Here is a 25,566-nt window from a genome sequence, read left to right as displayed (position 1 = left end):
CTAGCGCCGAGTAGAGTTCTTCCAAAGTGTTGCTTTCACAGATGAGCCCGCAGACATCGTTATGGAATGCCGCAGTGTTTTGTAGAGGTATCGTTTGAGTATTGAAGCGATCGTGAAGGGTGGTAAACATGTCCTCGTGTTTGAGACCAAACTTTCTGAAAGGCCATCGCCATCCGGCATCGCTAATAGTGGGACGTACATAGTTCATTTTGAAATGAGACAGGGAAGTGGTGAAGCTGGCGGGTAGAATACTGACTGAGGTGAGTAGGAGTAAAGACATATGGGAGCCGTTTGGGAGACAATCAGGAGATATATACACACACGAAACACATAGATGGATCACATACATGCATGGAGCTCGTGCATGTTTGGCCTTTGTGATGCAGTGCTGGAGCCTTAATCCAATAAAATCAAGCCACAGGCGCCAGGTGTTACGAACGGAGAGTTGGTCATACTAAGGTGATACAGAAGGTAAGTAGTACCTATCAATACCTCCTGTAGCATCGACTTGTAAGTGAATCATATCTTGGTCCCTCCTCGATGACGTTGGTCGCCTTAACGGGATCATGCAGCTCGGGCTCTTCCAGTGGATGGCACAAGTCGATGATGAGGCTTGGTGATAAGCACCTGACCTGTTATAAGCGCCCAGGCTGTTCAAAGAACTGGTTGGATTCTCTCTCTGCTACGCAAAGTAGTGCAGCTGTATGGCTTCAAGTGTTATATTATCATTTCCAGGTTCTTTTCAAATGGAGTTTTATTTCAAGCCACCTTAGGTACCTGTATAAAGTATTGCCGTACAAAGGAAAGGGCTGGAGGAAAAAAAAGGAAGCTAAATGAAAGAAGAAGACAAAGACAAAAGCAAGAAAAGAACAACCGCCCATACATCAGGTACCGTAACCTTCCATTAGTAGATCTCCGCCTTCATGTACGCAAATGTGTAGTTGCGACCGTAGTCGTCATACTCTCGAAGCGTCTCCACGATCTGATCTCCTGTCGCCCTTTCCTTGGCTGTCACCGCCACCATTCGAGAAATTACCTTCAACACCTCCGGATGAAGTTCATCATCAACCATCTCCTTGACCTTTGCTGCAGCTTCAGTGATAATTTTACTCCATCGATTCATTGCATCCTGGGCTTTAGCGACTGCAGGGCCGGAGCCGCTGGAATGGCGAATTGGCCATACCAAGGGCGGCGACTGTTTCTCTGGCAGCGGGATTTTGCGCAAGAGAAACAGCAAAACAACACCAAGCGCAAAGATATCACCAGGGGGGCCGCGTGTACCGCGAGTCGCGTACTCGGGCGGTATATACCACCGCGTTCCATTGCTATGGACAGACCCGGCCGTTGCCAAGCCAAAATCGAGGAGAACCGGGCGTATCTCTCTGGTATAGGCGATATTGAAGGGCCTGATATCATTGTGGGTGATGCCTTTGCGGTGAATAAAGTTGATGGCATCAGTCATGTCAAGCAGCACCCGTCTCGCGTCTCTACTGTTCAGAATGCAATGCGGATTTTCATTGCTCTCGATGTAAGAGGATAGACTCGGGGCGTCAATATGCTCTTGATAGAGCGCCAGAAACCTTGCGTCGGAGCCATAAAAACTGGCAATCGACCGCTAGAACAGCATTAGTACGCAGCATGTATAAGGAGATGGTCCCGACCTACGTGCTTGCTCACTTGAGAGTGATTCTTTACTTCATTCAGCCAGTCTGTACTGACAGTATTGAGATCAGTTCCCGAGTGACTACGCAACGTTTTGACTACGACCGCCTTCCTCGGGAACCCCGAGTGTCGAGCCGGGAAGGCGAGCCAGTTCGGCTGAACTGCTACATCTCCTTCGCGGACGAGGGTGTAATCATCATTCTCGGCCCGAGTGGCCACCCGGATGGAACCATGCAGCTTGAGCTCTTCCAGTGGATGGCACAAGTCGGCGATGAGGTCAAACTTGAACTCCAAATCGCCGCTGGCTGTGGAACTGAAACTGCTTGCAGCAACGGCATCGTCGGTGGGTTGGTTCACCTGGATCGCGGCGCTGGTATTCGACTCGGTGCCGGCATTTGACTCGTCGCTTGTCTCCTTTGTCTTGGGCTTCTTGGCTGGCGGGGAGGTGGACTGTGAGGCCAACTCTTCGTCGTCGTCCTCCTCGTCATCCTCCTCGAGAGCTCTCTTGCGGCTATTCGTCTTCGGTTTGCGATTCTGGGGGTCCAGTGAGATGTACCTGCGCGGGATAATAGTCATGTCGAGAATAGGCTTGCCCGACCAGGAGATGCTGTATGAGGCCGGACCAAGCATGGCTCCTTCACAGGACTCGATCCTGGTTGGTGCCTCCTCAGGAGAAGCAAGCTGTCTTTTGATGGTGATGAATTGCTCCCCGTCATGACTGGTTTTATTGAGCAACATGACAGAGTCGCTGTTCGGATCGAAATAGATGGCCATTTGGACAGTAGGGTCCGACCCTTGGTGAGCAGAGTCCTCTTCGCCCAGGCAGAGCGTTGCCACCACGTGAAAGCCAGTGTTTAACTCTGTCTGATCAAGGACCAACAGTTCTCCCTTGGTTTGAGCAAAGTCCGTTTTCCCTATGCCTATGTCTGTTGCGACCAAGTTGATGACATGCTCACTCGACTCGAGAGCAAGCCTTTGGAGGCTTCGATAGGATGTCGTTCCTGGGGCATCTTGAGTATTGGCGCCACCATCGCAAGACTCTTGGCCTGACTCGTAACTGGAAGCACCACCGCTTGCTTCTTCGTCCGTGGGGAGGAGGAGGCGCCGTGCCGGAGTGCTCCCGTCACTTGCAAATGCATTGCCCAGCCAGTCCTTCACCTTAAACAAATCATGGAAGGTGATAATATTATTGTAATCATTTGAAGGCTCATGTGGAGAGCTAGACCACAGTTCCGTATCTGATGAACGATCCGCTGGCCCTTGCGACTCTGTAGCCACACTCGAGTCGCTCGTCGGGACGGTGCCAGTGGTATTCGACGACTCCGAGGTTTTGGATCCCGAGCTTTGAGAACCCGAGTAAGATATCTCGCTGCTTTCCATGGCGATTTGAATACGCTTTCTGAACGAAGGGTTCCGTTGAAAAATGCTTGGGCAAAGGTAATAGTTGAAATCTTCTGCGTATGCGTTGGATATTGGGGTTTCTTTTCAGGAAACGAGAAGAAGAAAAAAGAGCACGATTACAGAGCCCATATATACTACGAGAATAAGACTGCCTACACTCATCATCATCATCAACATGCACTTTTCTATCAGCAATCCAGCGCAAAAAAGTCGTGTATACTGAGGTCATAACTACATGTGCATACCCGAGGACAGCCACTTTGTGTACCATAGCCCGCTCATTTGCCTACCACCACCATTGGCCATGGACGATTCTGCAGTTCGACTAGGCTCTCACAAACATTGCCTCCGGAAGTTTGTTGTGAAACGCTGCGGTTAGCAATCGCAGGCAGGAGGATGCAGTGAACGAGGTGTTCCATCACCAATGGAGATCATCACACAAGGCAATCCAAAGGTCGTACATGTACCGGTTCCCATCACAGATATACGCTTGTCAGTGGGAATTGTCGCACGAGGCGGATGGATGGCCACACGGATTCAGTTTTTGATCAAAGAGATGTGATTGACGTCTGGAGGGAAGAGTCGCACAAGGCGGATTGATAGACACAAAAGACTAGCTCTGAACAAAGAGATTAGGGAGAAAGGATCGTGGCTATTAGCCGCCGTGGTCGTGAAAGAGGTCGTGACGTGGATGTGGCTTTGATGCTGTTGTCGGTTCTTTGTTCGATTCAGTCCTTTATCAAAGCAAACAAAACGGCCGGCATCACGAGACTCTACTAGACCGAACAGTACGTGATACCATTCGTCTAAGCCTTGTGGCTGCCTAGATTACCCAGTTGTGAAAATCTCAGTCCAAATTGCTCATATGTGGCTCACTAGGAGACGAAAGTTTGGTTTGAATTTATCAAAGATATTTCATTTTACTTGAGCACCACCCATAGACAGTAGACATCGTACTTTGATATGTAAATGGCCAGAGAAGCCTTTCATTTTTTTTCTATATATGCTCATCATTTCATGCTTGTGATATTTCCTACTGTACATGGCGAATCCTACACCTCCCTCATCTAGAGATTACCCAAAACAAAAGGTCTATACTAATACTTCAAAACTAAACATGTCATGTGCCATGTGTCTTTACGCCCTTTGTTACACTACAGAGACATTTGCCTCTCAAAGACCAACTCGTTTCCTTTCATTCGCCTCGTTCTTCACTGTCTTTGGGGACCGTCTTCTCTGCCTTGGCGTTGGATCTCCGCATACCGCGAACTCGACCCCTTGACACGCCAGAGACAGCTCGCAAGGGGCTTGTCATCCGCCTTCTCTGCTGCCTACTACGCTGTGACCGAAGTTGTCTTTCCAGCGTCTTCTTCATCCCCTTGAGCTCAGCATGCGAAAACGGCCTAAGAATCTCCGTAGCCCTCTTCTTCAAGCTCGCTTTCCGGTTCAGATCCCATCCACCAGAAAGATGTTCGAAATCCGTATTGGTAAAAGCATAATGCAAACGGGGATACAGCCTCTCAATCTCCCTCAACTTAGCAGAGACGTCAGCAGACCAGGCAGCCAACTTGCGAAGTTTCAGCCACTGGTGCTGCAAGCTAAGGACAGCAGCATTGGAAGCCTGGAGCACGCGAGTATTCTTGAGATGACGACGCTCCTGAAGATTTCTCTTGCTTGGGTTCCAGCCACGCCAACGCGGCATGAGCATGGTTTCACACCAGCGCATAGCAGGCTCCCATTGACCCATCTCAGCTAGATATCGAATCAAAAGATTCCAGTTGTTCCTCGTGAGCTTGAACCCGGACGAAGTGACTTGCTGGACGCATTCAAGCAGGCCCTTTCCGTTATTCTCTTCTCTAAATGTCTTTGCTACGATCGTCATCGGTCTGGAGACGTCGTATTCGTGGACGGGGTAAACACCCGTAGCTTGGCGGCGCTGAGCCCGAACAAGGACCCTCTTCCAGGTTTCGTCCCACATCCTGTGTATCTGGCTGAATTTCCTGTCCTTCAAGTATCCCAGCATAAGTGCAGAAACCACCTCAGGGGGGAACGGCTCGCCTCCCCTATGCTTAGGGAACATGCTGCTATACAAGTTCATGACTTCTTCAGCCGTCGTAAAGTCTCGCAGCTCAACCAGAAGCTTGATAGCGCGGCCAATGCTCTTGGTCTGCTTCTTCAGGTGCCGAATGTCGCTCGGAAGCGTCGAAACAGCGTTAGCATCTCGTCCTCTAGTCTCATGGATGAGCATAGAGCGCAGGTGGTCGACGAATTCCTTGCCAAGCTGGCGGGTTCGATCTGAAGATGGTGTTTTTCTAAACGAAGCTTCGGCCAGTGCTACTTTGGCATTAAAGTTCATCGCCTGACCTGCTTTGAGCAAATGCGTGGCAAGAATCTCGACAAGCCCAAGGTCGCCGGTACGAACAGCGCCGGCCATGACAACGGCGAAATGTTCCGGCCCAACTGGAAAGAGCTTCTCCTTGTAGGCAGCCCGCAAGAGGCGGTAGGCAGGCTGGACCTGATCTACTCTAACAAGTGCCTGCAAGAGAAATTCGTGCGTCTGATGGTCCCATGTAAGGTCAAACGACTTCATAGCCTGGAGCAGCTCATAGCATTTGTTGAGTCTTCCTTGCATGCCGTTGAAATGGATGAGCTGGTTCCAAATGGCTGTGCTCGTTGCATTTCGTTCCGCTAACTCCATGCATATTCTTTCTGCCTCCATCAGTCGATCATTGCGGCAGTACACCATGATCAAAGACATGGCCATCTCTTTCGATACAGGGACACGGTCCTTTTGAGACCGGCTGAAAAAAGCAAGCGTAGTCTCCAGGTCGCCCTTCTTGGCAGACATGGCCATGATGTGGGCGTATGTAAAGGAGTCAGGGCGATACATGCTGCAAATCTCATTGAAGCAGGCCACCGCTCTATTGTAATCCTGCGCTCTCATATAACACTTCAACAGAGTGTTCCAAATATCAAGATCCGGCTTGACTCCATGGTGATCGGTCATGATTCGAAGCTCCTTTTCGGCCCTGGCGACGTCGCCAGTCTGCGCATAGGCATTCATTGTGCTTCTAAAAGCTCTGGGTTTTCTCAACACACGCGGATACTTGGCCACATATCGCCCCCATAGCTGTTGAACGGCCCGGACATCGCCCACGCCAGCGTAAAATTTGAGAAACTTTTCATATCCCCACTGATCCAAATCTCCCCAAGCGCGATGCCAGTCCTTGTAGATCTCTTCGAGTGTTGCAGCGCTGGTTGGATAATGTAGCTCAAACATGTGCTGAAGTAAAGAGATTGGTGGATGCGCACCAGGGAGTTTGCGATATGTCTTGTATAGCTCTGATAGCCAAGTGACGTTGGAAGTAAGCTCAGGCTTGCCGCGCCAGGATTCTAGCACGCGAAGGAAATAGTCCTCATACATTTGGTGGTCGCTGAAGAGTTCCAAAATGGCAGCGGCTTGCCTCGGTTGACAAGGATGGGCCAGTGCCAGCTCTGCCATCTTCCGCCTTAAAGCTTTCAGACCTAGCTTCGTCGTCTCGTAGATGTTGATTGGCCGCATCGCTTTTATACCCTCTGCGGAGAGATATTGTTCAAAAGAGAAGAATAGCTTGTCCAAGCCGGGCAGGTTTTCGAGCCGCTGCAAGCGAATGGCATCTGGTCGACCAGCTGGCTCGAACTTCAGGCGAGATGCGTAGAATTCCAACCATACCCCTATGAGCATGGCCCATTTTTCATTGGCAATAATATCAGCCAAGACGTACTCAAGACCGCCGACTAGGCCCTTGAGGTCCATTCCAACCTTCAATCTATTGATGGCATACTCTAGATCACCAGATCGCATAAACGCCAAAACACCCGCAGCAAGAAGATCGTCATCCCAGCTGGAAACGGGAATCTGGCGGAATAGCGAAATAGCTCTTCCAATCTCAACTATGCCGCGAGATTTAGAGAGGTATATAACCATGTATCGGCGGAATTCAGCCTGGTGCTGTTCTTCCAACCTGCAGTATAAATCCCAAACATCGTGAAAGCGTTCCTCGCCTTGGTGCGAAAGCATGTCATGTAGAAGCGCTGCATTCGACTGCAATCGTGGCGTCTGTTTTGCGCGCATGGGAGCTGAGCGGTGGGAAACTTGATCTGAAGTGGCAGCTTTCGAGTAATTGTTGAAATTATGTGAATCCCTCACCACAGGCGCTCCATTATCTCTCTGGAGTGCTTGGCTCCCCACCGAAGAAAGGCATTCCATCGATGGTGGGGTCGAGCTGCCGGGGTGGAATACATTCTCAGAGCTTTGCGAGCCATATTCGGCGGTAGCAGTGGAAGAAGTGTAATGCCTTCTTCTCGCAGCGCTGCCAGATTGGCTCCCTTCCTGAGGCCGTGGGAGTCGTGGATACAATCGCCGTAGGAGCGAGTATGTGGCGCTTGGATATAGAAAATCTAGCAAAAATGCCGAGGCGACCAGTCCTGCCTGCAGCGGGCGGGTGGCATTCTCGACAGGCTCCGTCTCGGGGATCCGGCCCACGGCAGGCCAGATGCTGGACAGCTCAATGGCAGATGCGCCATGCTGCCAGAAGCCTGTGTGAAGCTGGCGGGCGCGCTTCGTCGAGCGGGTCGGCTTGGGAATGATACGCTGGATGTTGCATGATTCCAGACTCGCGGCCGCGGTTCTTTCGAGCATTTGTCCTAGCAGGCGCCCCGGGTCGCAGACGGCCTGCTAGTATGCGATGGAGGAAGCGGCGATGGCCAAATTGGCATGCCTCGGGCGGCAGCCAGACGGTAAAAACGAGGTTGACGTTGATGCTTGTCGAGGGCAAATGCTGGGTGCGGGTCTGCGGTTTGTGAGGCCAATCGTCTCTGAAAAGCTGGTGACTGAGGATTGAAGCTGCAAAGACGACATAGCATTCAATGGCGCCTGAGATGCTGTCCGGAGCTTTGCAGGCCGAGGCGGAGGTGCGTGGGAAAGGGCCTGAGGTTTAATGCAAGGGCAGCCTCATCCTCACACTTTTAATCATGGTCTGATCAAAAAAGATGGTTCGGAGGAGCCACCAAAGGTCCGGGTGGGTCTCGGAAACGGGCGAGCAGTCGGCTGAGTCAGCTGCTGCCAGCTGTTGGCGGCTGCAGAGATAACGATAAGAGGCCCCGCCTAAAAGTAATGGCCTGATGGAAAATTATTAGTGGGATATTATATAATTATTAAATAAAATTATAGTATTAACTTAGTACTTTATTTTCTTAATATTAATAAGTTTTTTTTAAGGCTTTAACCTCTGATAGCGTTGACGAAAGGGCGCAGTGAGGTAGGGGGTTGGTTGATTTGTTAGTAACATCACGGCGGCGGCTAAGACTAATTATTTACATATAGTTCCCTTAAGCCTTTGGTTCCCTACCATCCTTGTAAATAGCAAAGGGATCATACCACGGCAACGCTGGTGCCGGTGCTAGCGTTGGCTCAGGTCTTGATTTAAGGGATTAGCTCGATGTACTTTCGTAGCTCTGAGTCAGTATATGTTTGGGAACCTAACACATCAACTGGATGAAACATGCCATTCACTATCTTTTTAACAGGGTCATTAGACAGAAGAAATTTGATATAAGCTCAACCGTGCGACGTTGACTCGTCTCTCCGGTCTGGCTATTTACGCATGGTCACCACCATGAAGGTGACTCGCCGACAACCCAATCATGCACAACTCCAGCGAGCTCCTCAGGATCTTGGAGTAATAACCCGTTCTCCATATGATCATTATACCTAATGATATGGTCAAGGTTGTTAATAAAGTGCAACGAATCTTGAACCTTGTCATAACCTTCAACTCGAATGACTCCTGACTCGACTATGGCGTTAGCAACTTGCGCTAATGCGGCACAGATTTTGTATAACCGTTCAGTAGCTTTTGAGACGCTATTAATGCTTCGAAGTGTCTCAACAACCTGATTGAGGAGATGTACATCTTCTTCACTTTTAGCGGCGATGGAATGCAGAAAGACCACGATAAATGGAGTGAATGACGAGAGATGAAGAATCCTATACATTAGTTAGTATACTTCTCATATTATATAGTGGATTCCTGTTACCAATCTGCGTAATCTGCTTTGGATATTGTGAGGTTCTGTTGGTTCGGATATGCAGAAAAGCACAAAAGGTGGCTCTGTAAGCTAGATCGAGCAGCCTCAAAACACTGTGAACTGACGTAGCCCCTGCCATCTGAACTAGGTATAGGTCTTAAAAGTAAGGTGAGGGTCGAATAGTACATAACGTCCCAGTTTATTCTTGATAGTTTAAATATCTGAGTGTTATTGACGCGGCTGTAGTCAATCTTCAAACAAGTTAGACTTGCGGTTCGGTTGTTAATTCTACATACCAATAGACGTCCGTTTCTTACCTGCTTAAATCTGGAGTACCACTCTTTTAAGTCTACTGAAAGCTCTGTAATACGAAGCTCTCTCTCGGGAATCGTATACATGACAGCATCCTTTGAATAACAATGGCGGTATATTAAGCCTTGTATTGTCGCAAATTTTATCGCCATGATGAACGACTCGTCCCACGGCCGTCTTTTGGGATCTGTCGACGCCTTGGGATAGAGTGTATCGATTTCGAAATCCTGAAGATACGAGGGCCGGCCGTGAATAAGAGATATGTTTTTATCAAAAATGTATACGCTCCAGAAAACTCGGCGCATTTGTGATGCCGTCTTAGTTGAAAGATTCTTATATATGCCCTCCCTACAGTACCCCAGAATTCTGCATTGACTGCTTGCAGCAGACAGAAGGGAGCAACACAATGTCGGTTTCGATAATCCTTGGGCTTTCATAATCTAAGTGCCACAAGTATTAGATGTCAGACTTTGAAGAATCAATAAAAATATATCAGAAACCAACAGCTTACCCCAAGAGACAGGGCGAAGATGTTTTCAAACGCAGGAATGGCCAAAATATCATAGGTCTCTATGGCCACGTTGAAGTTTTTATCACATTGCCGTAAATGGTCTGTGACGTCAAATTCTTTCGGAAGAGGTTCCTGGAAGGCAATATGTTCTCGAAGGAGACACGCTAGGATCCCATGCATCGTTGTTATGTCGCCTAGGGAGATAGGAGTTGTGGGGAAATAAATCTTCCGACAAAGATCTTCAAAGTCGTTAGGATCGCTGATAAGATATGATGAAAGGAAAACGGAATTCCGCGCTATGATGCGTCAGCGAGTCTTCTCATTTCCTAAATTTAGCAATGCGAGGTGTCCCACCCTTTGCTTGACGACAAACAGCGGCGACTAAAGCTAGAGGTAGAGGTTTTAGTTGAGGCATAGGTCTCTGAGGGGAGGTTACGGAGAATTGACAATCCGCCGCAGATGAGGCCATGCTATCTTGTTCCAACAGACTCGCCAAATTTGTAAAAGATGCCTTTAGGGTACATTGATCACCCGCAGTAAGTACATCATAGCTCGACTGAACAGCTTCACTCGCTTTATGAGACTGGCTGGCAAAAGAAGAGGCGCCATCATAAACATGATCTAAAGATGGAGTCAATGGCTGTGAGACAGCTTGCGGAATTGGAGCGCCAAGAGTAACGGATGGGTTGGTTTCCGGGGCCCGGGGCTGGCTAGCTATCTGAAGTTCAATGTTGGATATGCGAGCTCGCAGGTGGTCTACCTCCTTTCTTCTAACAACCAAGGTCAGTATAACGCAGGCGTTACACTGGAAGCGTGCCCTACAGATCTGCAACCCGTGGCGGGTTCTCGGGTGCATTAGGCCCCAGAGAGTAATGGCCATTTCGGCAGCTAATACTCGATGCCTGGCAGTTTGAGCATGGGTTGGCCCGATCACAACGAATCTAATATATGTTGAGCAGTTGCGATGCGTTGCGTTTGGGTCTTGGTGCTTGTTATACTTTGCGGATTTTGCACGCATCACACTGAAAAGTCAATTAGCGACAGCTCGCCTACGAACACTGTAATATCTCCATACCGCGCGCGGAACTCGAGACAGTCGCTGCCGTCTCTGCTGAATCGTCTCATCGGAGTTCATTCCGGTCACTGAATGCTGAATTTCCGCTCCGAGTTGTTAGTCGGAAAGAAGTGTGCTATTACGGTTCTAAGATTTCGGCACTGTAAGGTAGTCGACCAATCGCGAGATCGGGCCCGCGGACCCGATGGTCCGAGGCTAAAGCTGCCCCTAACCATTATTTCCGATGACAATAATTCGCGACACAGCCGAGTGATGTTGTTCGTAGCCCATTTTTAGCATCTTACAACTGCGGATTAGCACTCATCATACGATAGCGGAAAGCTCTGTCACATTAGCTAAGGAGGCGTATCAGCTTGCGAGCATACGATGCCGGAGATTCGGGCAACCGGGCGCACGGAAGGCGGAAGTCGTCAAGCTCTAATAGGCCTTACATGCTTCTTGTTTGTATACATAAGTACACGTAGGTCCAATAGACAGGAATATTTCCAGTTCTCTAAATAGTCTTTTCTGTTCCTTAAACAAGGTTACTTATCCTTCATCAAGCATGTCTGACAAAGTCAACGTCGTGCGGTTGACTCCGCTCGATGTTATTATGCCTCCAACGTACGCAGGCGTTCTGCTCACCTTTGAAACAACCCAGTCAACTCATGTCATTGAGAATAACCTGCAACACGGCATCGACAAGCTTGTGACAGCTATGCCATGGCTAGCAGGTCGAGTCTATCGAACAGCTCCGGCAGAAGGGAACCTCAGCCTCGAACTACGTTGGAGCCAAGATGGGACCAGGTGCACATTGTTTAACAAGGGGTCTATACCAAATGCCTACCTCTCCAACTCTGACGCTGGCATGTCTCCAGAAGTTATCCCAGCGAACATTTGGCCAGTCCCTTTTTCTTTAGATGACGAGACTTGGGCAGCTGGGGTACCCGTTTTTTCCACAAGTTTCTTTCAATTTGCGGACAAGCAAGGAGTAGGCTTGTGTATCTGCGTTCACCACAATGTTGTTGATGCCTCAGGACTTTCCCATATCATCACGCTCTGGGCTAAATACCTCTCAGAAGACCTGGACACTGGATTGATCTTGGAGCTCGACTCTATGGGTCGTCTTTCTAAGGCTCTGAATCCCCAACTGGAGGCACTGTCAAGCCAGTCAAAGGAGACCCTTTTTGAGGCACATCCTGAATACTCCACAAGCCCACCAGCCCTTCCCACGGAGTTTGTCCCAAGTGCCTGCAAGCTTTTTCGAATACCCATCACCTCAATCAACGAAACGAAAACTCTTATAAAAGATCATACGGCCTCGGACCCGTCCACAAATACTACACTATGTGCCCTTTTGTGGTCTACGATTACCGCGGCCCGGAGGAAGCGTAACCCAGCGCTTACTGAGCAGACCAGTAAACTCATCATGGCTGTTAATGGCAGATGCAGGATTGGCCATGATTTCTCAACGCTCAATCATCCCTACTTATCTAATCTCATACTCTACTCACTTGCAAGCTTCTCTAGCAGAGACCTAATTGCTGCAGGAGATTCGAAAGATATGAAAGTACTGGCGCAAATTTGCGCCTCAATTGCCGAATCAAAATCCCTCGACAGCATCAACGCCAAATCCATTGCCGAAGTTTACCGCTTGGTAGAGTCAGTGGACAGAAATACCACAATTTTTCCTGGGTGGGATCTCTTCGGATCTCGGGATCTAACTGTTACGAGCTGGGCTGATCTTCCTTTGTATGAGATGGACTTTGGGCCCGGGCTTGGAAGACCACAGCATATTAGGGCACCATATTCTCCAGCGGATGGTGTTTGTCTGATTATGCCAAGGAAAAGGTCCGATCAAACAGCGGCTGGGAAAGTGGAACTACTGGACGTCATGGTGATGCTACGACAGGATGATATGGATGCACTTCTGCAATCATGGTTGGGCAAAAGTCTAGTTGCAGTGTTCTGAATCCGCACGCCGCAGCACATCAGAACATGGTACCCTTCTGTCAGATACATAGAATTCTGAAGCTCCTGTCGTCCCACTGGTCTTCAACACTTACAACGACAAGAACCCAAAGCAAATCTTCATTGTCTCAACGAGAATAAGTAACTAAGAAGATATTTACATACCAGATTAAATCCACTCTCCTAATATTAATCGCTGTGCACCCCTTCCTATCCCCAAGTTGTAAAGCTTGTCTACGTTAGCATGATTTATCAATTTTCCATACAAAGTCAACTTGCACTACTCTTGGTCCGGTGCACGCAAAGTGCAAGTCAAGGAAGATGTAAAAGGGAACGTCAGGGGCAAAGGAGAGGCTCCTGGCTCTGGGGGTTATATCAATGTATTTGATTCTTTTCATAGCAAGTGAGTTATTTCCTCTGTTCATCTCTCGATTCAGCTGACTTGAAGCAGCATATTACCGAGTCCTCCAACTTTCTTAGCTTCCGTTGATCGCCTGCGGCAACTCGGAAAACCCGATGTACCTCCCAGCAGAAGTGTACGTTGTATTTCCAGGTCAGATCTCCAGATCGAAACTCGACATCCCTCAAATTCAGCAGATGATTCGCTACGCTATTCTTAGGGTTTAGATAGGGTTAGATTACTATAACTAAGCTATCTTATTATTTCTCTTTCTATTATAATATGAGTCTTCCTATTTGCACCGTAACATATTCCTATTTAAACCGTAGTAGTCCGTGCCCGTACTAAAATCATTGCGCATACACCACCAATCCCATCAATCTACACCCAATTACAGTGTGACGCCCTGGTATATCACTTACTTTGCAACACCACACAAGACTATTGCAACTTCAGGATTACGAAGTTCGACATTATGACAGCTTCCTAGGCGACGATGCCCTCGATCTGCCGCTATCGTCAGAGCTATTGCACGGCACTGGCCTCGATGAGATTCGCGCCCTCTTCCCGTCAGAAGCCCCGGCGCCGGCAGAGGCACCCGAGACCGAGTCTGAGGCCGAGGAAGTTATCCCGGCCACCCAACCCGGCGCTGAGGAGCCGGGTGAACTCTCTGGGCTGTGAGAAGTGTCTACATCAGGCTGCATCTTTCAAAGGAATTGGCACCGATTGATAGTTGATAGACTTATAATGTATGATTTTGTATGAAGATATTCGCTCCCAGTGTGTTGCACTGTACTTTGGTATATGGTAATTGTGATTTGGGGTGAACGCAACTTGTAATGTGGAGTACTACGGTTCAAATAGGAATACATTACGGTGCAAATAGGAAGACTCTATAATATAATAAACCAGTGTCTATAGGTTAGTATAAATAATAATTTCTGAAGGATAAACCTTATAGAAGGGAACAAGCTACTAGAGCTGTTAGTGCTACTACTCTGCAAATGGTTGGTCCGGGGTATCGAATAGCCGAGTAAGAATGGGCAAGGGAAAAAACGAGGGAAAACACGGACCTTGGCCACATAGTGTATTACTAGTTACTCAGGGGCTAGAAAGATAGTCACACGACGAGAACACACAAGTATCAAGTTGAAGAGTTTTGGATTGCACACTATCAGTTACAAGCACACCGCTCAGTCGGGTGGTTTTTGTTTGCTTCCTGCCATCATCAATGGGCAATTACATGGCAAACTTGACCAACGCCCGGGAAGAGAAATGGTAAGTAATTAAAAAGAGAACAGAAGAAAGAAGAAACAACTCTGCCAGTCAAAATGGCAAAGAGAAAAAGAAAAAGTAAAGAAAATAAATGAAATAAAGAAAAGAAGAAAGACCCATGGTCAATTATCCCAGAAATCCAGTCTCAAATGTAGCTTCCCATGCAATGCCCATTCCAAACACCAAAAGTAAAATATTAAAAGCAAGTGTATGTTTTCATGTCCCTCCCGTCATGGTAGTCATATTACAGGTATCATTCCCCTCCAAGTCATATGCAGTAGTGGCGCAGGCGCTCATCAAATCAAAATGTGGTAGGTGGTGATGATATTCCCATGTCAGCAGGCCTTGCCATGGTTGGTCTCCTCGTCCGACAGAAACACCTCGTTTCGCAGGCTGGAGAGGTGATCGACAGGTCTATGGAGTTCCTGCTCCACACGAGGACCGCGGCTTCGGCTTCTCATCCGCGGCGGCTGTTGTTGAAAGGCGTCTTGGTTGGCGGGCGACGCATATCTGGAAGGGCAGTGCTCGCGGCGCTTCTCCCTCATGCGGTTGTGCAGCATGAGTCTGTTGGCAGATGGCTTGACCGCGGGAGAGGAGGTTCGAGAAGTGAGGCTGAAGGGAGAGACTGATCGTCGACGAGACCGGCCCCGGAGCGTGCTTGATTCGTCCGGGCGCAGGTTCTTGGAGTTGGGGATATTGCGGTCACGTGTGCGTCCTCGAGAGGCATCGAGGTCTGTGGGAGGGACGACAGTCATTTTGATATCGCGGAATGAGTCGCCAGGAGGTGCCATTGTAAGGTTGATGGCAATTTGTGAAGAGCAAGGTGTTGTGGTGCAGCCAAAAGACGAAAAGTTGGGGAGATGGAATGTCTTTTAGAAGGACGGGTGGGAAGTAGAAGCCGAGAAGAGCAAGGGTTTTGTCAGGTCCCGTGCTTCCGTCGCTCGCTTGTGGTGAAATATGGAGTCTGGAGTCTGGAGTATCTCGTACTCGTATGAAGTGTGGCGTAGAAGTACAGGCGGTACTCGTACAGGTAGAGCAGGTAGAACAGGCAGAAGAGGAATTGACTGCTCAACCAGGAGCAGCAGACGTGGGCAATATAAAGGCGAGTGCTCGTATGGGGTCTCGTGGTTCTGCCAGGAGAGCAAGAGCAAGGGCAGCCGGCATGAATGAGAGCGGCACTATTAGAAATGGTCTCCAGTGGTGTTTCAAGCCCCCGCCAGCGATGAATTTGGTAATAGAAGAGAAAGGCAGAGAAGTCAGTTGAAGAAAGAGAACATGGAAGGCAGAGGGACGAGCCAGGGGTTGCCGGTATTGGTACTAGCCGTACGCAGACGGAGCACGAGAGAAACAATTTATAGAGTTCCCAGGATTCAATCTAGCTGATGCTCCATCCATGCTTGTCTGCTTGTCCATGCTCCAGGGTCTGACAGGGGGGCGAAGTGCTGTGCATCATCCCGGCAAGAGCCCGCGGGGGTCACCTGAGCAGGCCCAACAGCAGTAGCCTGGGGTGGCCTAATTAGCGGATGCTAGCGCTGTAGTGGTGCAACTTAGGCCCTCGGGCGCCAATCAGACGGGCTGGCCTGGGCTTCCGAGACGGCCGGTGCTGGAAGGGCCATTGACTTCATGTTCCATTGGGTTGGATTGGATTGATTCACGACAACGAAGCAGACAGACCAGTGTGAGTACAATGCCGAGGACGTTTCAATTGGTACTGGCATGTAAATTATTGGCCGTCTTTTTTGTTGACAAAACACCGAATGCTGGAGGCTTGAACTTGATTCACCTCTGGTACATGTACCCTACTTGCATGTACGTGCATGTGCATCTGCTGTATGTTCAAGCTACATGTACTGTAGCGAGTGAGTGAATGATGTTTGACATTGAGAGCCCGACTGCAGATCGTGACACAATTCACAGATGCTCCAGCGTCAAGTCAGCCAACAGCCTCCCAATGCCGTCTGCCGTCCAGCGCCACTCATCATAGCGTGACGCCGGCCTGCATAACCACTTGATTGACGCACGTTGCAAACTGCAAACAATGCGGCTGTGGCTCGCCTGCTGGCCATCCAGAGGGGCCAAAGGGGGGGCAAAGATTCACCAAAAGCCTCGTACGCGGGTGGAGGGTTGGGGACATGGAATTGGCTTTTGCAGCGTTGTTTGCTCGTGTGCCATTGCTCGCTGGCCGCTTCTGATTTATCCGCGAGGCATCGAATCGAATCTCTCCCCGTCACCACCACCAGCCTATCTTTGGGGGCGCCATCACAACCCCCTCCTGGCCAACTGGCCTTAGCCCATCAATGCATTGATTGCTAAAACTGCGAGCATAACCTTGCCTTGATGCTGGCAAAAGGTGGCGACGCACTACTGAACGGTATGGATGCTTGGTCAGACGTTCACATTGGCTGAGATAACTACAAACAGTGCTGTCAACCAAGCAGGATTCAAGCGAGAGGCGGCAGACGTCCCGACCAAGCCTTATAACCGGAACCTTGACACCCCCGGGCCCAAAGAGCCGGATAGAGCATCTTGAGCATATCGGCTCCGTCTATCATGGCGAAACGCTACTACAGTATATCAATCGCCAAGCAATCCAACCAGACGGGAATCAGCCACGTCATCTCCACTTGGAATGAACTCTGCAGCCTCTGATGCTGTATTTGGTTGCTGAGTGCAGCAGTCAAGCCGGCTTTGATAAGCTGATAAACAACAGATGACCCAGCCCATTTTCTATTTTAACCTCTCGGGCAGCCATCAGCCCTCTTACAAATGTGGTCTATACACTGTATCCGGAGGAGGCGGCTTGGTCATGATCCAGGGAGATGGGCATTTCACCTACGCCTCCAACACACCATGTAAAGTCCTACCGTAATACTGCTGTATGTATGACATGCAATAACTTTCTTATCTTCCGTATTGATACAGTGATTGTCGCCCGGAAACTCTACGCAAATGAACGAAATCCTTCCCAGCATGGGATCGAGATGACCGGCGCTCTAAGACGTCAAGAGACAGGGACGATCAAACCACGGCGCCCAGGATGCCTTGATAGCTCTCTGAGCTAACGTTAGTGCAAGCTGGGGTTCAGCGAAGTTAGCTCCTTGGAACGCAGGCACCCTTCGGTTGGGTGTAGATGGCGCCACAGTGTAGCATTAGCCAAAGTATGACAACGGTGATGGTTGACTTTTGACACATCTGTGAGCCGGTTTTGGCTTGATTTCGCCTCCGCTCGCCCTGGTTATCGGCTGTTTGGGAGCGAACGCACCTCCCAGCACAGCACGTGCATTGCACGACCTCGACAGATAGAAATCAAGCCTCCAATCAGCCTCCAAAGAGGAGAGAGGAGAACAGAGACAACCTGAAGAGAGAATGAGTGAAGCTGCTTCTTGCGCCCGGCCGCGTAGCACAATAGATTAGATTCCGCAATTCGAGTGGGTTAGCGCCCGTCTGGTTACGACGAGTGTGCCGAGTAAACAAGGCAATAGAACGATCTGTGCTCCATTGCCCACAAGCTTCCATTTGCCTTCTGTGTCAACAAAAAGAAAAATTTGGGACTCCCTGGGCAGGCAGGGGACAGGGGAATCTAGCTCCAAGACACGGACTTGGCCGTCTAGAGATCCATCGAGCTGGCCCCCTTTTTTTCTCTCTGCCCAAGGTCCTTCTTTAGACTGGTTTTACGGCCTTGGGGTTGCAAAGTACTGCAATCAATTCCACTCCATCAAGATCCAACAAAGGCGTCCTCGTATATCCAATGGAGCGCAATATGGAGTCCTTCTGAACATGTGATGATGGCGGCCTGCAAATTGGGTTGGCGGAGTACCTGCCAAGGCTCTTGTTTGCAGCAGGCCTGATTCATTCATGGGCTGTGAGGCCTCAAATGATACTTTACTCGGGCACAATTGAATGGAATGAAACGCTGGCGGAGCTTTGACCATTTCTTGTATCTTCACAGCTTTTATAGTGGAGCCATAGACGGCAGACTGAGCTGCTGCTTCGGCTCGGCTTTGCTAGATATTCCGCTTATAATCTGATGCAGATCGCAGCCAATTGAATCAAGCAGGATCTCTTCTGTGAATTCTCCAGCAAAGAGCATGGCCTGCCTTTTTGGGCGGATGGGTGCTGTACTTTGAAATTGGAAGCGCATATGTACTTTCAAGCTTCTGTTTTTAAGAGTACAAGTTCTTACTGGCGCCAGCCTACGAAGTAGGTACATGTACTCCGTGTTAACTTGTAAAATCACTCAGAGCTGTCCCCACGCTCTTATGGCCAAACGCTGGGCAAAATGATATAAACCTGGAAAATAAATAAATCTTCAGGTCTGCTTAATTCATGTTGGGTGTTTAGTATGGTTTTCTTATTGGCTCGGCGACTCTCGCTCGGTATAGAAAAGTTTTGGCATGAACTACAGATCGTCTCTGTTTCTACCATGACTTGTGACAGCTTGCATATAAAAAGGACGAATGCCTCCAGCCTCTTTTGAACCAATCGACAAACTATTAACGTGACAATAACTCTCATATTATAACTTTAGAATGAATACAATATTCAATATTGCTTGTGAAACTGCAACACGTGCATTTACGATCAATTTCACTTACATCTTGAGCGCGAAACATTTGTGTAGGTGCCCGTGATTACATAACGTATATATGCCTAAATTTCAGACGAGCCAGCCATCAAACAGTGCATTCCTCTGTGGCGCAATTGGCTAGCGCGTCTGACTGTTAATCAGGAGGTTGGAAGTTCGAGCCTTCCCGGAGGAGAAACATATGGCTGTTTGTCTTTTTGCCACTTTGGTTGTCTTTTTATGGTCATTGTTGTCTTTCGAAATGCTGTCGAGTAGTTGTTTGCCTCAACCAACAACCAACCAACTGACTGACTTATATAGACGAAGACAGTGATAATGGCTGGTAACTCAAGGGCATCTTTTTGTGTGTGTGCCTGCATTCAACAATGAGGAGAAAATAGTAGTGGTAACTATTCTTGGTCTGTTCATTGTCTGTCTTGTCTCATGTAGTATCCATTTTGCCACAATTGCTGGAATGACACACAAACTTTATCAACAGAGAAAACGTCCATAGATCCATACAACTTTTAACGATCCTCGTATTTATAGGTGCCTTAGCCAGGGCAGGCAGAAGTCACTGCCTAAGGCCACATCAACTGCGGCACAGTCACTGCCACTGCAACCGATCGCTAGGCAACCACTGCATCTGTGTGAAAAGGCATCCATGGATCCATCTCTGGTTGAAGAAATACTTCCGTGATACAAACCCGGTACAAGCCACCCCTCGTCCAATGCCACCAGCCTTGGCCCGTCTCAGCGCTTCCAGTGGCCAAAAGATGTTCCCGTCAACCCCACCGTCTCGCATCGGCAGCAGTCACGCGGGAGCTGCTGGCCCTGCCCGATGTAGCGCGCGGTAGAGTTTCTGTATCGCCCTGGTTTGGGCTGTGACTCGTCGTTTTGCGCTGGGCAGGCAGACGAGGCAACCAGTCAGCGGCAACTCATTGAAGTCATCTGGCATTCGTCGCTTTAGGTGACTAACAGCAGTTACGTGGACATGCCGTTACGGGTTGCAGCGGGCTGTGTGGCCACCGTTAACATAAAATAAGGCATGGATGTTAGTAGCTTAGCATATGCCTTGGGCACAGTACTACACCTGTACTATAAGGTAAGGTACCTGTAGCTCTTTGACTTGTCATCGACACCTTCGTCATCTGGCCTTATTTTTCCGTCTCTTCTCTTTCGCACCTCGAATTCTTCATCCTCCTTGTAGCTATAGCTTCTTGACGTCCCACTTGCGCATCTCAATCATCGACTTGTTAAGCATCAATCGCCTCGTCTTCTTCGGAGCTCTCTCCGTCTGTGTCTCTCTCTCCGTCTCTCTTCTCCAACGATACATGTAAGCAAGCTTAGCTGTCCGAGCTTCGAGGGAGCTTCTCCCTTGCATTGTGGGGGATTCATCGGCTCATCAGCAGTTCGCACAGCCCAGATTGATCACCAATCTGGAGTAGCTCTCCATTCTCCATCTCTTCTTCATGTAAGTCTGCGCTTTCATATCAACTTGATGCGACAAGCTACACCTTGCCTCATTAGATTCCTCTATGGCCTGCAAATCAATGTATAGTCTAGACGCTTCATACTTGAACCCTACAGCTAAATTCCTTCTTCACAGCGTTTGCTATTCACTCTAATGGACAATTGATTGCTAATAGCACAACGCAGAAAAATGAACGACTATGTCAACGAGCCGTGGCCATCCACTACTCAAAGGACTTCCAATATTGTAGTACCTCTAGTGCAGAATCAAGCCAGCGGCGGCGCCTCAGAAGATACCGTCGTAGTCCCTGGGAACGCTCATGATCCTGTGTCCGATCCGGGATCGAATAACGAAAACTACAGCCTTCTCGCCCTCCTCAACCGAGTAGCTCAGAACCCTCAACACGATACGTCAAGTTCGCTCAAGGTCGAGTACGACAAATTCGAGTTTCATCAACTTTCCCAGTGGGCCAGGGTTATGAAAGGCCTCATGGCCGAGGACTCTATCCCGTCATCTCGCTTTGTCGAGGTCTGCAGGCTGCGGTCCATCGAGCAAGAGCTCAACGAGGGGGACACGCTGGTCTTCATCGACTTTCCTGATCTTTCGCGGCGCCAATGGGGGCAAACTGACTGTTACGGCATGCCATACTCATCGAAAAAGTTCCGTGTACACTCGAAGAAACTGCTCGCAACCGGCTCCGCCAAGTTCGCCGACATGTTAAGCCCGACTTATCAGTTTCGTATTCAAAGACGGAAGAAGCTGGCCAAGAACCTCCCAGAAGGCATCAAGTACGTGCTCGACTTGACGCCGCCGTCTGAGGGCGATGAGCTCGTCTTCCAGATGACTCAGTTGTCTCTCACTCCCGGAATCATCAAGTGGTGGGCTTCCAATGCCCTTCACAAGGTGTCCAACTGGCTGGTGTCTGGACACGACGACGTCTGCACATGTGGCCAGCCGCCCATTCCCGGTTGGGGGCTCCCCAGAGAAGAGGTAAAAGAGCAGAGACATGATGAGAATTTCAATGGAGAATCAGCGTCAGACATCAACAACGACATCAACAACATGATCATCAATAATAGTAATAAAACAGATGTCACTGATGCCATTAATGGGCCGAAAATCGTCCCGCCTTCGCCGCAAAACTTGGTTGACAAGCAGCTTCACGGAATCAATGAACCGTATGAAACGCCAGAGTACCGCAACATTCCCGACTATTGCCCCACGCGCCACTGCATTAACATCATCCGTCTGCTGCTGATGATTGAAGGACGCGATGTCATGCTCGACTCGGCAAACCGTGTCTGGACTCTTGTTGCCCTGGCAAAGATATTCGACTGCACATCCGTCATTAGAGATCAAGTGGCCCAGTGGATCATGTATGGCGACAACACAAAGTTCATCGAAGTCCTCCCGGAAGAAGCGCTACAGATTGGCTTTGCCCTAGAGCTTGTGCAAGTCACGCAATGTGCTTTTCGGATACTCGTCAACGAGCTGGCCCTCAAGGACACAAGCACCGACTCGACCCGGGATTTGAGTCGCGTTACTGTTTTTGGAAGAAGACTGGGCAATTTAGATGACGAGCTGCAAAACATAGTTCAACACGCTGCTCGGGCTCTTGTTGAAAGGGTGTCACTGATCCCTGACACATTCGAGAGTCAATATAGCCTCGACTGCTGGATGGTTGAGGAATGGGTCAAGCTTCGAAAAATGGAGGGTATACTCACCCAGCATCGCTCTGCATCTGGCAAGCTGGCCTTGGATGCCCTGCGTGACTTGATGACTGCAATCCAGTTTAGCGTCTCACACGCATTCAACAGGCCTATATTGGGCACCATTGAAGATGGACGGCAGGCACTTATTTCCATGGACGAGGACCGGGCTACCTATGTGCTGCCCAATGACTTTCAACTGCTTGAGGACATTTTACCGGCTTTTAATCGCACCCAGAAGCTCCTGTGTCCGTTTATTTACCAGCAGATAGGCGAGATGTGGGATACCAAGTACAGTCATTCCAAATGGCAGACTATGGCATATTCACGATCGACCAGGTCGATGGCCCGGGCACAGGCTCATGTGCAGGCGATGGTCGAGACAGCCCCAGAACTAGCAGCCTTGGCCCCCTTTGAGATGTTCATGAATCAGGAGAATGGTGTTGAAGGAGGGACTCTCAGCGTGAAGGATCCCCTCATTGATCTAAACGTCCTCAACCGGCAGATTCATGATGCCATCTTGCCGTACAGTAGTTCATGGGTACGGTTTGACATTGAGCCGGCGCTGAATCTGACCCGCCACATGCTTCTCACACTCGATTACAACGAGCTAAAATTTCTTCCGCTCTGGGCTGGAGGATGCAATGATGGCACCGGCGGCGTGTTTGAGACAGAGCTTCCTCCTGCTCAATGGGGTCCGAATGGGCCTGGACCAGCCTATCACACTGGAAAGACGATTCCTTCCACCACTTCCAGTGTCTCGGGCTCTTTGGTCGACGACTTCTCTACGATGAAGGTTAGGGGCAGCACCGTAGTTGGGTCGCTGGATGCTCAGGACAGCATATCGACTGTGTATGCCCGCGACCACGTCATTGCCGATAATGTCTCCGTTGCGTCGGAGTCTTTTGACATGGACGGAACGGAATATTATCAGGAGGCGAGGTTCGTGATCCCGGCAGAGCATCAGGACACTGGTCGGGCGGTGGACATGATGGTTGAATCTTTACACTCTGATGCGGAGACGGCGTCAGTCATGACGGATAGAGTGACCAATAACCACGATAGCGGCGATGACGATGTTATGAACATTGATGATCCGGTGGCCAATGTGATTGCTCAGAGCGATGAGAGCGATAGCGATGCGAGCACATTAGGGGGGTGGGATGAAATATGATGAAGACATGAGACTCTGGATATAAAATTTTGGGTTTGTTTTGTTTGCTTGGTCTTTTGGGGGATAATATCATGGGAATACGGTTGTTTGATATCGATGTCTTTTTGTTGAGTTACAGAATGATTGGATGAATATCTGCGAATGATGAGTTTATGAAGATGGATAGATTGACAGCACAACTCACAGGATGAGGTTTCTATTAGCAATGCAGACATTTGATGCAAGCAATTCTGAATAGGTTTTTTTAATAGAATTTTTTTTTTTACCTTGATCTAGTTGTTCAGTCTATAATGTCGAGTATTAAGTGGTCTATTTTTTCATATTCCATAAGTAGTCGCCAACGTAGGTAGTTGTGTTCCGCAAATCCGCTTCGCCTATCCAATATCTTCATGCTCTCCAAACTAAAAGAAAAGGCTGCAAATTTCATTTGACAAGACAGAAAAGTAAAAGACCAAAACCACGCCCAGAGAAAGAAAGCATCATCACTGCCAGCCCATTTTCAACGTTTCCTTTTCTCTTAACCCATGTTAAGCGTATTCCCTGACCCCTTCCTATTATCATCCGTGAAATCGTCCCACTGTCGCGCCTTGTACGTCGCTCGATCAACGGCCTCCATGTCATCCTCATCGAGCTCCTGCTTCGGAGGCTCCGTGCCGCCCTCGAGGATGCCGCCCCGGCGCTTCTCCTCCTCGAGATACTCGTCTATCGACATAGTAGGCAGGTTATGTCCCGGCCGGAAGACGCCGCGGGCGAGATCGGCGCGAGAACCCACGAGCGTGAAGGGCTGAAGAGGCTTTCCCTTTGTGGAGAGCAGAGGACCACCGGCGCCGACGCGGAGCTGGCTGAGAGGCTGGTCGAGCCTGAAAGACGTGTCTGTGGGATCGTCGGACGAGGACTTCGGGGCGGCGGTTGGCGAGGGCGCGGATCGGAGCAGCGGCACTTCACGGTTAAGTGAATCGAGCGCCTGGAAAGTGTTGTGAATAGCGAACTGGATGCTGGTGATATGCACCTCGCGCACAAGCTCTTCATCGCCGTGATCGAGATACCGCGGGTTGCGCTTCAGCGTCTGCAGCTTCTCCCGCAACGCCTTCTCCGCCTTGAAGTTCGCAATCTTAGCCTCCCTCTTCGCCGCCATATCCCCCGCCACCGCCGCAAACGCCTCCTCATCATCACGATACCTCTCCAGCAACTTCCCATACGGCCCCGTCACCAAGCCATACCCATCCACCGCGCTCAAAAACTTCTCATACGAGGCCCTCGCACTCTTAAGCACCTGAAGCCTTTCCTTCGGCGCCAAATGCGGCGTCCGCTGAACAAGCTCAGCAAAGTAAAAGTCCACGAGCAAGTACGGCAGCGACGACGTCGCGACGTCTTCCAGGCCCTCGTTGGCCGAGAAGAGCGATAGCGCCGAGATCTGCTCGAGGGCTTGTGTGTAGAGCTTCAGCGCGGCGGCGAGATCTTCTGCGTATTTGGGGGATGTCGCGCTGGGAGCTTCGTTGACTTCTTGGCGCTTGTCTTCGGCGGCCTCGAAGACGGCTCGGAGGGATTGCGGCTCGTCGGACGAAGCCATGGCTGGATGGAGTTTGGGGATTAAAAGATCGAGATCGTACGGCGGAGATTCCAAGAATAGTTTCTCTGTATTGTCTTTGCTTTGGCGTTCGTTGGAGGTTATGAAGCTGCGCTGTGTTTGTGAGGTTCGGTTTGTAATATGGAGATGGTGTGAGCTTAGGAAAATAGCTGGGGTGGAGGGGCAAATAATCAGCCCCTCCAACAAAGGATATCGATAACGGCGTACTCCCAGGCGCTTAAGATACAAACATCTTGGTTTATTAAAATCACGTAATAATATCAAAGCACTTCAACACGTAATAAGGACCAACAATATTTTACATTCCTCAGAATAAGCAAATTAAAAAAAAGCTATGCTGTAATAAAAGAGAAAAAAATAACCTGTGAAATACCAGATAGACCTATCATGTACCACCTTCAC

At 49.4% G+C, this 25,566-nt stretch overlaps 7 protein-coding genes across 7 annotated transcripts; 2 read left to right on the top strand and 5 right to left on the bottom strand.

Moving 5' to 3' along the window:
- Nucleotides 1-904: 904 nt before the first annotated feature.
- T069G_01340 (protein kinase domain-containing protein) lies at nucleotides 905-3,042 on the bottom strand (the record flags this gene model as incomplete). The annotated part of the gene is made up of 2 exons (XM_056168550.1): nucleotides 905-1,615; nucleotides 1,666-3,042. The coding sequence occupies 2 exons, from the start codon at nucleotides 3,040-3,042 to the stop codon at nucleotides 905-907; spliced, it is 2,088 nt and encodes a 695-aa protein (XP_056033866.1).
- Nucleotides 3,043-4,258: 1,216 nt separating this feature from the next.
- T069G_01339 (uncharacterized protein) lies at nucleotides 4,259-7,744 on the bottom strand (the record flags this gene model as incomplete). Its single annotated transcript, XM_056168549.1, has 1 exon — nucleotides 4,259-7,744. The coding sequence occupies one exon, from the start codon at nucleotides 7,742-7,744 to the stop codon at nucleotides 4,259-4,261; it is 3,486 nt and encodes a 1,161-aa protein (XP_056033865.1).
- A 968-nt stretch (nucleotides 7,745-8,712) lies between these two features.
- T069G_01338 (fungal specific transcription factor domain-containing protein) lies at nucleotides 8,713-10,424 on the bottom strand (the record flags this gene model as incomplete). Its single annotated transcript, XM_056168548.1, has 5 exons — nucleotides 8,713-9,091; nucleotides 9,142-9,383; nucleotides 9,450-9,884; nucleotides 9,956-10,251; nucleotides 10,310-10,424. 5 exons carry the CDS (start codon nucleotides 10,422-10,424, stop codon nucleotides 8,713-8,715), a joined length of 1,467 nt encoding a protein of 488 aa, XP_056033864.1.
- A 1,150-nt stretch (nucleotides 10,425-11,574) lies between these two features.
- T069G_01337 (transferase family domain-containing protein) lies at nucleotides 11,575-12,981 on the top strand (the record flags this gene model as incomplete). The annotated part of the gene is made up of 1 exon (XM_056168547.1): nucleotides 11,575-12,981. One exon carries the CDS (start codon nucleotides 11,575-11,577, stop codon nucleotides 12,979-12,981), a length of 1,407 nt encoding a protein of 468 aa, XP_056033863.1.
- Nucleotides 12,982-14,990: 2,009 nt separating this feature from the next.
- T069G_01336 (uncharacterized protein) lies at nucleotides 14,991-15,446 on the bottom strand (the record flags this gene model as incomplete). The annotated part of the gene is made up of 1 exon (XM_056168546.1): nucleotides 14,991-15,446. The coding sequence occupies one exon, from the start codon at nucleotides 15,444-15,446 to the stop codon at nucleotides 14,991-14,993; it is 456 nt and encodes a 151-aa protein (XP_056033862.1).
- Nucleotides 15,447-20,882: 5,436 nt separating this feature from the next.
- T069G_01335 (uncharacterized protein) lies at nucleotides 20,883-23,576 on the top strand (the record flags this gene model as incomplete). Its single annotated transcript, XM_056168545.1, has 1 exon — nucleotides 20,883-23,576. The coding sequence occupies one exon, from the start codon at nucleotides 20,883-20,885 to the stop codon at nucleotides 23,574-23,576; it is 2,694 nt and encodes an 897-aa protein (XP_056033861.1).
- Nucleotides 23,577-24,093: 517 nt separating this feature from the next.
- On the bottom strand, nucleotides 24,094-25,146 carry T069G_01334 (TAP42-like family domain-containing protein; the record flags this gene model as incomplete). The annotated part of the gene is made up of 1 exon (XM_056168544.1): nucleotides 24,094-25,146. The coding sequence occupies one exon, from the start codon at nucleotides 25,144-25,146 to the stop codon at nucleotides 24,094-24,096; it is 1,053 nt and encodes a 350-aa protein (XP_056033860.1).
- Between the last annotated feature and the right edge of the window lie 420 nt (nucleotides 25,147-25,566).

This window comes from Trichoderma breve, chromosome 1, assembly GCF_028502605.1.
Source record: "Trichoderma breve strain T069 chromosome 1, whole genome shotgun sequence".
NCBI lineage: Eukaryota > Fungi > Ascomycota > Sordariomycetes > Hypocreales > Hypocreaceae > Trichoderma > Trichoderma breve.
Note: the sequence above shows the minus strand (reverse complement) of the source record. Positions and strands in the feature narration are given on the sequence as shown.